This window comes from Martes martes (genome assembly GCF_963455335.1).
Source record: "Martes martes genome assembly, chromosome: 7".
NCBI lineage: Eukaryota > Metazoa > Chordata > Mammalia > Carnivora > Mustelidae > Martes > Martes martes.
In genome coordinates this window covers 127,606,121-127,622,596 of record NC_137894.1, presented here as the reverse complement: position 1 = coordinate 127,622,596, position 16,476 = coordinate 127,606,121, and the positions used below count along the sequence as shown (strand labels likewise).

The window sequence follows — 16,476 nt, the reverse complement described above, 5'->3', positions numbered from 1 at the left end:
CTCAGCTCCTCCCCCAGGAGTGGGAGGTGGGCTGCGTACCTACCAGCCCCACCAGTCACTGGTTGAGGGATCCCGGAGGGAGGAGAGGGTTCGCTCCCTGGGTGCCTCAGGCTGGCCGTGACAGCTCAGAGCAGGCCCTAGCGGCAGTGACAGCCGTCTGGCCACCAGACACTGGCAACCAGAAGAAAGGCCCGAAGAGATCAGGGTAGAAAGCCCAGGGCCCCGCCCTGCAAGTGCTGTCTGAGCACATCTTCCCTCCAGGGCCTGGGTTAGGCCCTTGATGAGCCTTCTGTCACCCCAGCTAGACTGCAGGCAAAACTTTTTGTCTGCTTTGTTCCTGCTGTAGCCTGTGCCTAGCTCAGTGCCTGGTACACAGGAGGAGCTTGATAAATCATTGCCGAGTGGCTGCATGAACACGAGCAACCCCGAGGGGTGACTGTGACTCTGTCGGTGTTACTGAGGAGCCTACAGGGGACCGAGGCTCAGACCGGATCAGGGACTGACGTGAGGTCGCCGAGGTTAGAGCACTGGAGCTTGGGTTCAAACTCAGCTCTGTCTGATCTCCACGCCCGTGCCTGGGTGCACACACACGTGTGTGGACATGCACTCACGACAACCCCCTTGCACAACCACCTCTGTATTCACGGAGCCGTCCCATTTTCGCCATCTTGCTGGCAGCCAAACGGAGCAGTAACGGGTATAGGGTGGAGGCCACACGACCTGGGTTCCGGTCCCAACTTGTACACTTACCAGCTGTGTGACCTCGGGCGGGTTAACTTCATCTGCCTTAAATACTGCCTCCATAAATTAAGGAAACAGCAGTTTCTGTCTTGCATGGTTGTTGAGTTAGAACGAGGGCTGCCTCAAACAAGGCCAGCGTGCAGTGAGCCTCAACTAGAGGTGGTGACAGATGGTGTCGACAGAAAGAGGACCCCTCTTGCCAGGCCCTGCCAGCTCTTTACATCTTAGCTGGTCGGAAGTCCCCAGCACCACCCCCGATGCAGAAACTCTGGGGGGTGCATCCCGTGCCCTGAATTCTGAGACTCCAGCACATTTAAGAACGCCTGTCCTATCCCACAGGACCAGCTTCCCCACCTGCTACCCTCGCAGGGGGAGTTTCGCACAGGCACAAATACCCAAGTCCATGCTTTGGGGGGCATGGTGTCAACATCTACGCCCCTCCCCCCATTCTCTCTCTCTCTCTCTCTCACACACACACACACACACACATACACACGTGCATTCTATTCTTCCCTTTCTCCCTCAACCAGCTTTCCAGTAGTTACAAACTCTGAGCAGGAAGAATGGTCAGGAGGGAGAGCGGTGGTCACAGTCAAGTTCCAAGGAGGTAACCAGCTGCTGGGGGAGGCTGAGGGCGAAGCCACAGGCTTGGCATCACACATACGCTGGGGTCCCGCTCACTCAGTGACCGGGCTAGGAAGTGGGGCACACCCCAACCAAGGAAAGCTGACCTGCAGGAAAATGTCTCCTTCTTGGTGCCCCGGCCCGACAAACAAGACCCTGCCACCCATCACGCCCCTCCTGCAATCCAGTCCTTGATGCCAGGCACCTGGCTGGAGGACGCCCAGGACGGAAGTGCTGACTGAGCACCCCAGTCGGATGTGGGACGCTGCCCCAGGCCCACAGGCTCCCTCCTCTGGGCCTGAGCTCTTCACTCTCAGACCGTCGTCCCCTCATGTGTGCATTCTTCTGTGGAGACCACATCCCCGCTGCGACAGCAGGAACGCCTGCAGATCCGCCCAGGGGGGACCCTTCCTGGGGGGCAGTCCTTGTAGCCTGGAAGAGCTGTCCTCTCTCTCTCTCTCCTCCCCTCCTAGTTCTCATCTCCATCACCCTCCTGTGACCCAAGTCCTCAACTCTGTTTCCCCCACCCCCGGGTCTTCCCTTGGCTGCCCACGAGGTGGTGGGTGCCGGGGCAAGGTGTCCAGGGGTCCTGGAGTTAAGTCAAGCTGGGTTTCAATCCCGGCTCCCCGCTTACTAGCTGCAGAACCGTGGGTTAGTGATTAGACGCACTGTCCGTCTCCTTAACCCTAAAATGAGGAAAACAAGGCAAGGAACGCAAGAGGCACAGTGGCTGTTTGGGTGGTGTCATGAGCCGAGCTAGAGCAGAAGACACCCAACGGAGAGAGCTCTGCTGTTCCTTGCTCGTCTAGCCCCCAATAAATCCTTGTAATGACGCTGCCACACACATGAGCCATGCTTTCTCACCTAGTAGGCTAGCCACCAGAACCGGCTCTCTTACTCCCATTTGATTGTGGGGGTAAACTGAAGCTCAGCAATAGGTCTGCCCAGAGAGAGGGTGGCACGTTTTGTTCCTGATGCTGATGATTTCAAGACTTCTCAAGACTTCAGATGAGCAGGCTAAGGGTCCCTGGCATAGCTCTTGAAATGACAGCCCTGACTCCCAAGCTCCGTTAGGCTTACCGGCTCTGTGCCTTGATTTTTCCCTCTGGAAAATGGGAATAAACACCCACGTCAGCATGGTGCGACAATGAAATAACAGCACATAAAGTACTTCGCACGGTCTCTGCAAGGTCCAGAGAAGGCTCATTTCCCCTCAGTCATCCTGTACCTTTAGATCTGGGGTGGGGGTGGGGGTTATGTTCTTCAGCTGCTTTTTCAAAGTCTTTGGAGTTGTCAGTTACTCCTGTCATAATAACCTGTGGCCCTAAACACCAATCTGCCTTATCTCAGTGGGATTTCTTAGCTAACACCTTGATGTAGAACAGCTTTAACACACATTACACAGACTTCTGAGGCAATGTTTGAGCTAGACGGGATCCCGGAGATGCCTCCGTCCCCTATTTCAAATAGGAAATCATAGGTGAGTCATACATGAGTTAATGACCCACTGGGACCAGAACCCCAGGCCCTGGGCTCCAAGCTCTGTTTTTCCTTTGTGGCACTAATTTGCTTTAACATGGTTTTGAGGATTCTGACAGGCCCTATTCTAGGGCTGGCTCTGAAATAACTCATCCTCTAGGCTAGTCTTGAAAGATCTGGCAAACATATAAAAAAATCATCACAATACAAAGCTGTAAGTACAAAACCAGAAAACGCCAAATGAGTAGAAAAAAACCAAGTCAATTAATTGTAGGACCACTGTCATCTCCACCTAGGAGGTGGCACTGGCCAGAGGCTGTTCGGTTCCTCTGGATTTGTCTATAGCAGTGGTTGACAACAGAGGTGGCCAGGGGAGGGGTGTCCCTCAGGAAACACTGGGCTCTGTCCAGGAGTGGGTGCTGTAGGCATCTAGTGGGTCAAGGCCAGGGATGCTGCTAACACATGCTACAGTGAACAACAAAGAATTATACAACCCAAAATGGCAGGAGTGTGGACGTTGAGGGGCTCTGGTCTATAAGATGTGCTCTCAACAAGGGGCAAAAATCGGACATTGGAGGCAAAAAGTCTTGGATATTACAATGGTTTGTAACATACCAAAGTGCCATGGTAAATAAACAGTATATTTGTGGTATTAAAATTTAAGTGGGGAAGGCATTTTGGAGGAAAAGTATCTAAAAGTCTCCTTAGGAGGGCAGCGTTGAAAAAATGGCGGATAAAGCCAGTCCACAGAGACCCCAAATACAGGCCAGGCCCTTGCTTCCCACGGCCTCTGGAGGGCCTCAGCATCCTGGGCACTACTAGCCTCCCAAGCTGTGATACCGCTGACCCTCCAGTCTCCCCCACCCGGCTGGGTCTCTCTCAGTGTCCTCATACCGAAAATGAGAAGAACTACTCTGTCCTCCTCCTAGAATAATAGCTACATGGGAGGAGCCCAGACCCCCTGCCACACCAGCCTGTATATCACAGAATAAATCTGGAGGGTTTTGAACCCATGGGGATGAGTGACCACTGCAGTCCACGGAGGAATGGCTGGACCGCTGGCCCCTGGCGCAAGGAGGCAAGTTTTGGCAGACCGTAGTTCCTCTCCACGTCTAAACCACTCTTTTTCAACACGCTCCTCTGTTTTCAGTCTCATCCCCAAAGCGCACTCACAGACTGCTCAGAAAGCGCCCTCCGCCCGTCAGATCTTAGCGACTTCTGCTCTTCCCAAGTACACAGTGATACCAAGGACCCTGGCTGATCTTCCTCCCCTGCAAGTTGAAAGACCCCACTCCCTGCCTCTTCTCATCTCAATTCACACCCAAAGGGATTCAAATCCTTTGCAGGTCTGATTTGAGGCTGCACTGGCCGGTCGAACCCCAGTAACTCGGCGCCGCGTTCCCCTCCCACCGACCGGGCTCCTCTCGGAGCGCTCCCCTGGATGGGGGGCTGCAGGAGAGGTTCGCTCAGGGCGACGCAGCCGCGGGCCGGAGAGGCCAGGCTGTCCCACGGGGTCCGGGCCCCACGCTCAGCGCAGCAGTGGAGTCTCTCCCCCGCTGGCCCGCCGCCCGGCCGGGACGGGGGCTCCCGCAGGTCCCGCGCACCTGGCCCCCGCCTCGCGCCCGCCCTCGGAGGTCGCCGCTCGCGCTCCGGCCCCGCCGCTCACCTCCGCCAGCCTCGAGGGGCTCCGGGACCGCGGCCTCCTCTGGGGGAGCGTCCGGCTCGCGGCCAGCAGCCCCACCAGCAGCACCACGCCGAGGAGGAGCCCCGCGCGGCGGGGCAGCCCAGGCATCGTCTCCCTCCCGGCGCTGCTCCGCACCGCCCTCCGCGCCTCGCGAGCGTCTCCCGCGCGTCCCTTCGCGCTCCGCCTCTCCTCCTCCTGGTGGAGCGGGAGCGCGCGGATCGCGGGAGCGCGGGGGCGCCGCGCTTTTCTCGGGTCAGCGCCCGGGACCTCCTCGGCCCTTCCCAGAGGGGCGGCTCCTCGGCGCGCGCGGACAGTCTCCGCCCGGCGGGAGACTCCCTTTGGTCTGGCTGCCTCCTGCCCTCTGTCCCCGCCGCTGTCGCCGCCGTAGCCCCAGGCGAATTCCTGGCTGGGGGACGTCGCGGCGGGCCGGACGGCCGAGCGCTCCAGCCCCGCGCTCCCGCTTCTGCGGGTCGCCCACCGGCGGGCGCGAAGACGGCACAGGGACACTCGGACCCCCTGGGTCCGGGGTCGGGGGGACGCGCCGCAGCCCCGCGCGGGCGTCCTCAGCTCTTGGGCAGGTGTTTATTTATACCTCGAGGTCGGTTCGCTCGGGGAGGAAGGCCAGGAAGGCTTTCCCCCAAGGCTCCCCCAGCTCCTCTGCTGGAGGAGCAGCCCAGAGAAACACCTGCCGCGGTGCGCCCCATTTCCTCAGGATGTTCTCAGAGCGCTTCCAAAACCCAGAGAGACTTGAGACTCAGTTGTGAGGATAAGTCCCAGAAGGACAGCCAGCAGCTAGACACGTCTGAGGTCGTGGTCAGAAGATGGTGCCATGCTGGATGTCACCTAGTTTAATCCCGGATAAAACAAGGGGACCACCACTCCCTCTAGCGAGACACTCGTGCGGGCTTCCTCACTTGTGGGGTACGCGGGTCATGAAATGAAAGCTCAGCCCATGATAAAGATCAGGAACTCCTAGGGGCAATGACAATTCTTGTGCCATGATCGGGTCTATGAGGGAATGTAAGCACAGTGACACAAGGCGGGGCGGGGGGGCGGGACTGGAGGGTTGGGGTTTGGACAGGTCAGTGAGGAGCAGTCAGAAGACACTAGGAAGATGGCCACTTGGGGCCACAAAGGCTGCCTGGTTATAAGGCGGGGATAACAGATCCTGGGGGTGCTGGGGAGGAGGGCCAGGAAACCCACCATAGGGGTAAAACTTGGAATCTGGGTTTAGCCAAAGTGAAACTCGTAGGGGAGACCAGGCACAGTGCTGTGAAACCGCTCCTGTCTGCAACAGCACAGCCCAGGACTCTGCCACGCTTTCAATACTGCATCATGGAGTTTACAGCCCGGGTCTGGAGTTGGCCACAGTGGTTTGAATCCTGCTTCTACCATTTACTAAGAAGTTACTATTGGGCAAGGTCTTGGACCTCTTGGTGCTTTTCTCACTTATAAAAGTGTGTGTGTGTGGGTGGGTGGGTGGGGGCGTACCTACCTCGCAGATGTAAGGAGCAAATAAGAATCTATTTTAAAGATTTCCTGTAGGATGACGTTGCCATTTTTTGGTCTAAGGGATCAAATATTGGCAATTGCATGTGGTTCAACCTAGTAAGATGCTTAGTACACAGTAAACACTCAAATGTTAGCCAAAAGAAACTGGCCTTTGAGCACCTTCTACACCGTATGGCTCTTTCTAGAAGAAAGGTGAGGCTACCTGGTTCTTTAGTTTTTTAAGATTTCTTTTTCACACACAACCTATTTTCTTTTCATCAAATTTCTGCACCAGATCAAAGTCAGGCTCAAGTTCATTCGTTTGGATGGGCCAGTCTCTGAGTCAGGCACTACATCTGTACCCCAAAACCCTTTTCCCCTTTTACCTGGACTGCTGTCGAAGCCTCCTGACTGGTTCTGCTGGATCCACTCTTGCTCTCACTCCCTCCTCACCGGTGCTGTTGGTTATCTTCAGTGGAAAACAGTGCGCAATCTAAACACCGTACAACCTTCTGCATTAATCTGATTCCAGTCTTTCATTCTTTGAGCTGTTTTACAGCTCTGTACGTTGTAGGTAAGAACAGTGAAGTAAAATCATTCCTGTCTATAGAAATGAAAATGATGTCTGACCTCTCCCCGCGTGGAAGAAACCAGTTTTGCCTTCACTTGCACATTCATTTCAATATTCCTGCTCTATAACTGTTGTTTTTCAGTATCTCCTTTGATTGCTTGTCATATCCTTACTCATGTCCTCATTCATGAGTTAAATAAAATCTTTAACTTGTGCTCATTTTTATATCTGTAAGGGAGTCGTGACTTCTTGAGAATGATCTTCCGATAGTCTTCTTGCACCCAGTTAATTCCTACCTCCCCAGTCTTGGCTCCCGGCAACCACTCGTCCACTGTCACCGCAGATTAGTTGTGCCTTTCTAGATTTTCATATTAATAGAATTATAGTTATGTATTCTTTTGTGCTTGGCTTCTTCATTGGAGCATGTTTCTAAGACTCGTCCATATAGCTGTAGGTATCAGCCATTTGTTCCTCCTCGCTGCTGAGCAGTGTTCCGTCGCATGAACACACGACATTTTGCTTACCCGTTCACAATGGTGGCATTTGGGTTGTTCCTAGTTTAGAGCTATTATGAATAAAGCAGCTGTGAGTATTCAAGTGCACGTGTGCACATGCTTTCACTTCTCTTGGGTGAATGAAATTGCTGCCCCCAAACTGCCAAACTGTTTTCTCAAATGGCTGTGCACTTTCCATCCCCACATCTTTGCCAACACTTGTTATTGTAACTTTTTTTGAATTTAGCCATTCTGGTGGGTGGGGAGTGGTGGAATCTTATTATAGTTTTCATTTGCATTTTTCCCTGAAGACCAGAGATGTCGAACATTTTTCCATGTGCTTTTTTGGCCATTAGTACATACCCTCTTGTGACGAGTCTGTTCAAATCTTTTGGGGCACCTGGCCGGCTTAGTCAGTAGAGCAACTCTTGATTGAAGGGTTGTGAATTCAAGCCCCACTTTAGGCGTAAAGATTACTTAAAAAATAAAATCTTTAGGGGCGCCTGGGTGGCTCAGTTGGCTAAGCATCTGACTCTTGGTTTTGGCTCAGGTGGCCATCTCAGGGTCCTGGGGTCAAGCCCCACATCAGGCTCTCTACTGAGCGCAGAGCCAGCTTAGCCCTCTCCCTCGCTCCTCACCTGGCATGCCTGTGCATGTGCTCTTTCTCAAAGAAAGAAAATCTTTTAAAAAATAAAAATAAATTTTTTAAAGATTTATTTATTTGAGACAGAGAGCACGAGCTGAGGTAGGGGGGCAGGTAGGGGCAGAGGAAAAGGGAGCAGACTCCTCACAGAGCGGCAGCCTGTGCCGGACTCAATCCCAGGACCCTGAGACCAAGACCTGAGCCCAAGGAAGACATTTAACCAACTGAACCACCCAGGTGCCCCCCACCTTAATAAAATCTTTAAAAAGTGTTCAAATCTTTTGCCTATTTTTTAGTTTTAGTTCCACCTTTTTTCTTCTTAAATATTTTATTTATTTATTTGACAGACAGAGATCACAAGTAGGCAGAGAGGCAGGCAGAGAGACAGGAGAAGCAGGCTCCCTGCTGAGCAGAGAGCCCGATGTGGGGCTCGATCCCAGGACCCCGGGATCATGACCCGAGCCAAAGGCAGAGGCTTAACCCACTGAGCCACCCAGGCGCCCCAGTCCTGCCTTATTTTTTATTTTTTAGTTTTAGTCCTACCTTATTGAGGTATTTTGTTTTTTAAGATTTTGTTTATTTATTTGACAGAGAGAGACACAGAGAGAGTGGGAACACAAGCAGGGGGAGTGGGAGAGGGAGAAGCAGACTGCCCGCTGAGCAGGGAACCCAGTGCGGGGCTGGAACCCAGGACCCCGGGATCGTGACCTGAGCCAAAGGCAGAGGCCCAATGACTGAGCCACCCAGGCGCCCCCTACGTTATTGACTTTTAAGGGTTTTTTCTAAACTCTGGATGGAAAGCTTTTGTTAGATATATATTGTGGATGTTTTAGCCTCATCTGGAGTTTGCGTTTTTCTTTTAGTGAGTCTTAAAGTTTTCATTTTGACGAAGTACAGTATATTAGTATTTTTGAGCCATGCTTTTTATGTTCCAAGAAATTGTTGCTTAATCCAAGGAACCAGATTTTCTATTTTCTCTTGGAAGTTTTATAGTTTTGATGTTCGGATCTATGGTTTTGAGTAAATGTTTGTATATGATGTAAGGTAAGGGTTGAAGGTCATTTCCCCCAGATACTGAATTGTTCCAGCACCATTAGCTGGCTGCACTTTCTCGGTTGAATTAACTTGGCACTTTTGTTGAAAATCAACTACCCGTATATGTGTGGGTCTATTTCTGGGCTTTTTACTTTCATCCTAGTATGTTAACATACAGTGTACATTAGTTTCAGGGCGACTGTATACGTTTCTTGGAAATATAGAATGCTTCGTGAATTTGCATACCATCTTTGTGCAGGGACCATGCCTCTCTTCCCCGCATCATTCCAATTTTAGTACACATGCTGCTGAAGTGAGCACTGTCTCTGGACTTTCTATGATGTCTCATTTGTTCTCTCAGACCATTCTAACGCTAAATGCAGCCTTGGTTACTACAGCTCTGTACAAAGCTCTGAAATCAGGTAGTACAACTTCTTTTTCAAAATTGTTTTGGCTGGTCTAGGTCCTTTGCATGTCCATATACATTTTACCAATTTGCCAATGTCTACCAAAAGAGCACACTAGCGATCTTTTTCAATGCTTGCAACCCTTCCCTGGATCCCCCCAGCGTGTACGATCACTGCTCACCCCTGACAGCCCAGAGCAGCAGACCTCTGCCCCTCCTCCCCATCCTCCCTGTTGCTCCTGGAGCATCGGCCACACTTTTCTGGATGCTCCATGCCTTAGAAGAGTTTTCTCTGTCACCTCTAACCCCCATACTGGTTACAGGTTTTTACCATGCTCTTTACTCTTCCTTCACAGTACTTACCAGTTTGTACAATGATGTGTGTCCGTATGGTTATTTGTTTACTATTTGTTTGCTGGCTGGTATTGGTCATGCTCAGTGCAGTGCCTGGCATGGAAACAACACTCAGTTTTTCTTGGTTGAATGAATAAAGGCAGAGATCGCTTTCTGAATAGTTTATTTGGGCAAAACAATATATTTGCATGGGATGATTCTTAAGTCATCTCAAGTAGTTCCCCTTCGGTTCTTAACATGTGCTCTCAAACGGATACGCCTAACCCAATCCATCATTTAGAGCTTCACAGTCATCCAACAAGGTTAAAAAAAAAAAAAAAAATTCATCCGGCAAAAAAGGGAGATGGGGGTAAGGGAGAAAGAGAGAAGAGTGACATTTTGGTACAGAACTAGAATTTAAAATTTTTTATTTACATTTGCCCCTCTCGCTTTCTCAGATTATACAAGCATCACAGCAAAGGAGAGGGATTTCACAGCACCTCTTCCAGAGTCCAGTTTACAGGCAAATTGGTCAATGGAAAAATAAAGGCCAACAAAAGATCTCGGCTCCCCATAAGCGATTTCTCTATTCTTATCTCTTTCCCCCTTCTCTTAATGTTCGCTACCTTTACACAGAGAGGGATCATCAAGACCGTGTGGGCGCGCTGGCTGAGCTGACAGTGGTCTCACCAGGACCCTGCAAAGAACCACCGAGGATGCTTTTTATCATTCCAACCATCGGCTTAGTGTCCCTGAGGTAACAGGACCTAATGCTAAGGGTGAAGACAAGTTACCACTCCACCCCAGTCAGGAGTAGGTCCCACACCTCCGCAGAAGGCCTGCGCCCAGCCACCGAGCTTCGCACAAGAAAACTGAGAACTGTGGGGTGAAGCAGACTCTGAACCGACTCAAGGCTCCTGGGGCAGGGAGGGATCCACTCATCCAAGGAGATGGCAACGAGGAAGGACACCGGGCACATCAGGGGACTGCTCCTGTCCTCACCTTGCATTCAGCTTCCCAACTTCTCCAAAGGGATGGAGCTTTGGGTATTGCTTCATCAAAAACGCCTAACCGCAGTGGCAGAACCATTGCGTTCTTCAGGGTCAGTTTATCAGAACCCATCATACCAGAGTCACAGTTCAGGGCCGTCTATCCTGTGTACTTTCTAGTAAACAAGACCTTGCCCACGGCTGCCCCATCAGGCTGCCCCATCAGGCCACTCCTGGGGGCCGACTGAGAAGGCCTCCAGGCTGGAGAAGACTAGAATCAACAACTTCAGTAGGTCCGAAAGCTAACTCCTTCGCCTTCCCACTTCCCGCCGCCCCCAAAAGACTCCACCTAAAGCAAAAGGTGCTTGGAGAACAGAAGTCACTGGAAATAGAAGTCACTGGACAAAAGGGGCAACCTTTTCCTAATTAAGAGCAACAGGATCATTGGCTCATCCTAGCATTTCTTCTGTATGGTAAGGCAGGGAGCCAGCCTTCTAATTAGGCTATCTGGGCACATGGTAACTGGGTAGGGGCCTGAACACTACATTTCCCGTGGATAAAGCTGAGCAGAGAATAAGATACGCTTTTCTCCACGTGGAAGGTATTTTGATTAACTGGTTAATGGATCGAGATGCCTGTCGGCTGAGCACTAACTAAGCTTCCGTGGTAAGCAGGTAGCTGCAGACCTTTAGGTTCTGGGGCTGCATTTAAGCCAGGAGCTGCTCAACGGCCACCAAGAATCATTTGATTTTTGTAACTCCCCCTTCACGACCCCCTTGGGCGCTGCCGAGTTCACCTGTGCGAAAGGCTCAGTAGTGCTGATCTTCACGAAGACAGACCTTATGAAGGAAAAGCCCCTGTGCTCTTGCCCCTTTGCTGACCCCACGGCTTACAGCCAGCAGAGATGGAAGCCCACCTTGGCTTACCTCGAACACCAGGAAAGGAAAGACACTCTGGCAATGAGTCACAGCAGTTCTTCATACAAGAGAACCCGGAGCCAGTCAGTTGTATCTACAAATTCTTACAAAATAAGAACTATCCACATTCTTTTTCTCCACAGCCTATGGCCGGACTAGCGGTCCTGTGCTGCTTCCCAATCCAGGACGACTAGGGGCCGGAGAGCCTCATCAGATTGGATGGGGAGCAGGGTTGGGGGGAGAAACAGGCAGGTCGTGGTAGATAGCATCGCTTTCCCCCCCCCTTCCCTAAGAAGCCAGGAAATCTCTCCGCGTGAGCCATTCTTCCTCCTGGTTGTCACTAACAGAAATGAAGCAAAGCATATTAAACACTAAAAAACTCAGCTAGACGGGACTAGTCGTAACAAACTTAGATACAGGCTCCCTCAAGTAGCGAAGAAAGAAGTCCCCAGACTCCTCTGGAAATGTAGGGCTGCGTGTCCCAGGACACGGTATCTGACCCAGCAGTCCTCCGAACACAGCACCACCATCTAGGTGTTCTCCAGAGTTGACATTCTAAAACTCAAGAATGGGAAGGTACACAAAGAAAGGCCAAATGCAGGACAGAGGGATGACAGCCGCAAGTCACTGGCACAGTATTTCATTCCTGGGCTTCTGAAAGGGCGTTAGCAAACACATAGCCCTCAGCCGTTGTTTTGCTTTTGATGTAGTGGTTCCATGACTCATTGTTTGCTTACAACCCTCAGCCCTTTTCAGGGGCGTTTCTGTTCACCTTCCGTGACTCCTTCAGGAAGAAACGTGTTTTGACCATCGGAAGCCCTCACCCTGTGGTGAAAGTTTAAGATAGTAACTATAGGACTGAGATGCCAAGTTCTTCAAACAAGCAAGCAGGACTTTGGGGTTCTGGGGGCTGGGATGATTTTTTAAAGGAAAGAAATTTCCAGAGCAAAGCCAAAAGTTAAAAGTGCTCCAAGGACCCCGCCCCTGAACACACTCTTTCACTATTTACTTACTGCAGAGTGCATGCCATATTTTAGGGTAAAGCTTTTCAAATAAATGTGGGAGGAGAGTCTGCCACTGCCTCTTGATCCATTTTTTGTGATTCTGATGTCTCCTAGTTAGAAGTTTCCTGGTTTCGGATGTGATCTGCCGAAAGAGGTCTTATAAGCCGGAAATGGATAAAGGCAATGCTAAATAAAAAGAGGGATGAGAAAAAGTGGTAAAGATTAGTCACATCTCCACTGACTCTGACTATCACTTTGGTGGAAACGTGAGCTAACACCTGTGTGCATCCCATCCGACTCATGACCCAGGCGGCCTTCAACCATGCACGACACAATACTTAGGTCTACTCATTCCCAGTGACTAAATTTATATCCACCTGCATGTCCCCCAGTGCTTTGTTAAATAATGATGCCTGTGATATGACTGGACCCTAGATCTATATCACAGTTTCTGAGAGACAACCAGCATGTAGAACATTTTGTCCTCCAGAAAGCAGAGACCCCGTGTGGATCACAGTTTTGTCTCTTCAAAATAAACTTGTAACTTAACTACATTTATTCTGACATAACTTTGCACCAGCAAATATATGTCATATATATGTATATATATATATACATATATATATACACACATATATATATATATGATGTATTTAAATGCCCATATTGACATTTGAAATTGCAGTGACTCCATGCAAGCCAAAGTAAAAAGAGTAGCGAGGTGAAGTTCATCGCTTGAACTTTGGGACTTTTGCAAACCCTACACCATTTGGTAAGTGACTGCAGTGCAAAAGCTATCTGGTGTTCTAGTAGGGTTCTACGGTGAAGAACGAGATGCGAAGGTTAGCCATGTATCTTATTCTACAGGGCTAGTGACTTAGTTACCACAATGTCTTTTTTTTACTTCAGTTTGTCCATGCTAAATACAGTCCCTGCATTTCTATTTGGTTCTTTGATTCACCCTTGTCTAGTCTTTAAAAAGGTAAAACAGAACTTTGGAATATTTTAAAGGCCGAAGGCTCTCAGATGCTGAGAGTGACTGAAGAGAACTTAAGACAGGAAAGCAAACCCTCACCGACAGTCCCGCTGCTCCCCATCTCCACCGCATGTGTCAGAACAAGCCCCACAGCTGAAGACAAGGAGCACAGGAGAATCTCTACCAACATAAGGAGGGATTCCAAAAATAGAGACGTGCAAAGCTACTTTCACACAGCGTTCTTCCACACTGTTCCCGAGCCTCCCCCTGTACTACTCCGATGGCTACTAGAAGACAAGCTGGTCGTGGGCGTAATAATGTCAAAAGTTCTCTTCACTTAGGCTTTGGTCAACAGAAAAAAGGAAGAGCTTTAACATGGTGGTTTTCAGATTTGTTCTTTGGTCAAGCAGTTTTATAAAGCTCTCTGAAACTAGTCCCCTCACCTAGTATGAAAAGAGTCAAAATAGAGGATCCCAGTTTGGCAAAGAGATATGTGTTCAGAATTTCTCGGGGCGGTGGGCGGGGGGGAGAGACCCTGAACCCCAGATGCCAGATTAGAATTGTCTTAGGACATTAAGAGTAAAGGAGAATGAGCACTCCGAAGAGTAACGTTTAAACGGGTCAGCTTCTAAAATGGGTAAGTTAAGAACTTTAATCCTTAAACAGGAACACGACAAATGATTTCTGAGCAGGGGATTTACCGACATTTTCCTTTATCAGTTTAAATCCTGATCTGGACCCAGACCCAGGCAGAGGCGGTCACAGTTCTGAAGAGTAGAAAGCGGAGTAGGAAGCAAGCACAGACGTTTGCCAGCTCTGTCCCCCAGCTCTGTCCCTTCGGCCCTTGCCCCCTGCTGGCTGAGCAGCTGTGTGCACAGAAGACACAGGGAGGCGGGAGGCAGCCTCACCACAAGGGTCTGGCCAGGGTGGCTGTGGGTGCTTTCTGAACAATTCCAGCATTTTAAAATAGCAGGTTAGTTTAGAGCTTAGAAGAACCCAGAAATTGGACATACGTCTCAGACAGTGACCATTATCAGTATCTGATGGTGAAAGAAGAAATCAACTGGTGACCAGAACAAGACGAAACCTTGGGAGGCTCCTGGCCAGGGGGAGTTAACGACAAGGGGCGGTTTTTAGCAATGTTAGCGTTCACAGTTTTCATTAAACAGCTCAACTTCGGACAAAAGGGAGAACACTTTGGTTGAATACTTGACTGGTTTAGTAAGGGTTCCAAGGTTGGCAGCCTCTGAGACCTGGACTGGAAGTAAGTGGAAGGCACTTGCTCCCTGGGGGGGAGGGCCGGGTGAGTCTGGAGGCTGCAGTGCTGGGGCCAGCGGGAGCTGTGGGTGGGCCGAGTCTGCAGGTGGCGAGGAGAGGCTACCGGCCTGTGTGGTTAGCCAGGGCCAAGCTAGGGTCAGCGTGATTTCATAAGAAGGAGAGTTATAAAATAAAACATTTTTAATGGACAAAAAAGTAGAGTGGGTCACCTCTTTTTTTTTAAAGGTGAAATGTAGCAAAGGAAGAATGTGAAGCAGTTTTTTACTATTTACAAAATGCCATTTAGAAATGTCTTTTGCGTGAGATGGCCACAGAAGTATGGTTCCTGGAACTGGCTCAGAAAGGCCACACACTGTCCTGGGTGAGGGAGAGTTCCTCCAAGGGAGCACCAAAAAGGCTCAGTCTTCTGTTTCTTCATAGGTTGTCTCATCAAAGGGCCTGTCCAGTAGAGGCACCAACCGATGACGGGAATACTTGAGCTGCAACAGGTCCCCCACTTCATCGATCTCCTTGAGAGCCTAAAACATAGAGGAGCGGAGGTGAGGCGGGGCCTGCAGGACGCAGGCACGCCTGGGGCGTTACCATTTCTAAAAACACTCGTGGCAGTATTATCCTCTCGTGGGACCGTGTGTGTCTACTGCATTAACTCTGATCAGACTACAGGACAGCGGTGGAGAGAGCAGCTTTTTGAGCAAGGACGTCAGGCCGGTCATGACTGACGGGTTGTGAAGAGCAGTTACGCAGGGTAAAGGGTAGCGTTCATCAAAGTCTGCTATATGGAGGAGAAAAGAGACATGCGCCTTGCACTTGCCAGGCTGGCTACCGCTGTCCTTTGTCCTCTCATACTTCAGTCTTCACGGCTTCTACCTCACGACAAAAAAAAACCGATGTGGGGGGCACCTGGGTGGCTCAGTGGGTTGGAGCCTCTGCCTTCGGCTCGGGTCATGATCCCGGGGTCCTGGGATCGAGCCCCGCGTCGGGCTCTCTGCTCCATGGAGAGCCTGCTTCCTCCTCTCTCTCTGCCTGCCTCTCTGCCTGCTTGTGATCTCTGTCAAATAAATAAATAAAATCTTAAAAAAAAAAAAAAACAAAAAAAAACCGGTGGGAAGTCTGCATTGAGATGCCTCCTAGGCACAAGGTGACGAGAGCCCCCACAGTGCACCACGGATCAGACTTAGTAAGAAAGCGGGGAAGCCATTAGGAGACTGGGTAGGTCATGGACAGGGTGGGGGTGCGGTAGCAGGAACGGACGAAACCAGGACTTCAACTTAGGCAGGAGTCTGAACTCTAAAATCCTACCCTTGCGAGATCATCGTATCTTCCCATCAAAAACTACTTACCTCAGTATAATTTTCTTTCTTATAAAACTTGCTCGTTTTGTTTAAAAAAAAAAAAAATTCAAGCACTAAGAGACGTTATGAAATGAAAAGTCTCTTTCTGATTGTGACACCCATCAGCTCACAGAGCTAACCTTTCCAAACCGCAGCACAGAGGGTCAGAATGGAAGATCCCAATACAAGAAGGGGATACGTGTTCACGATTTCTCAGGAAAAATCCAATAGAAGGACATGGACACTCGAAGCCCCAGATACTTCTGAGAGAAATCCGAAGAAGACTGTAAAACTAGTATAATCCTAGGTTCTAAGGCTTTTTGATAAAAGCACCTCACGCAGGCCACACAATGCAGTTTCCATGGCATCTCTCCAGCCCTGTCATTCACTCCCTCAGCGCCTGGGTACGTTACCCAGGGGATAACGTGACAAATCCAGGGTGAAGGGCCTTAGCTTTGGAGACAGGGCTCTCTCCAATTT

At 50.3% G+C, this 16,476-nt stretch overlaps 1 protein-coding gene across 1 annotated transcript in view; it reads right to left on the bottom strand.

The window, feature by feature from the left end:
• Window positions 1–13,787: 13,787 nt before the first annotated feature.
• SPTLC2 (serine palmitoyltransferase long chain base subunit 2) overlaps window positions 13,788–16,476 on the bottom strand; it is a 108,044-nt gene continuing 105,355 nt past the window's right edge. Inside the window, exon 12 of the mRNA XM_080809322.1 lies at window positions 13,788–15,183. Within this exon, the coding sequence (XP_080665448.1) occupies window positions 15,064–15,183 (120 nt within the window). The 3' untranslated portion in view covers window positions 13,788–15,063. The remainder of the gene's footprint in view (window positions 15,184–16,476) is intronic.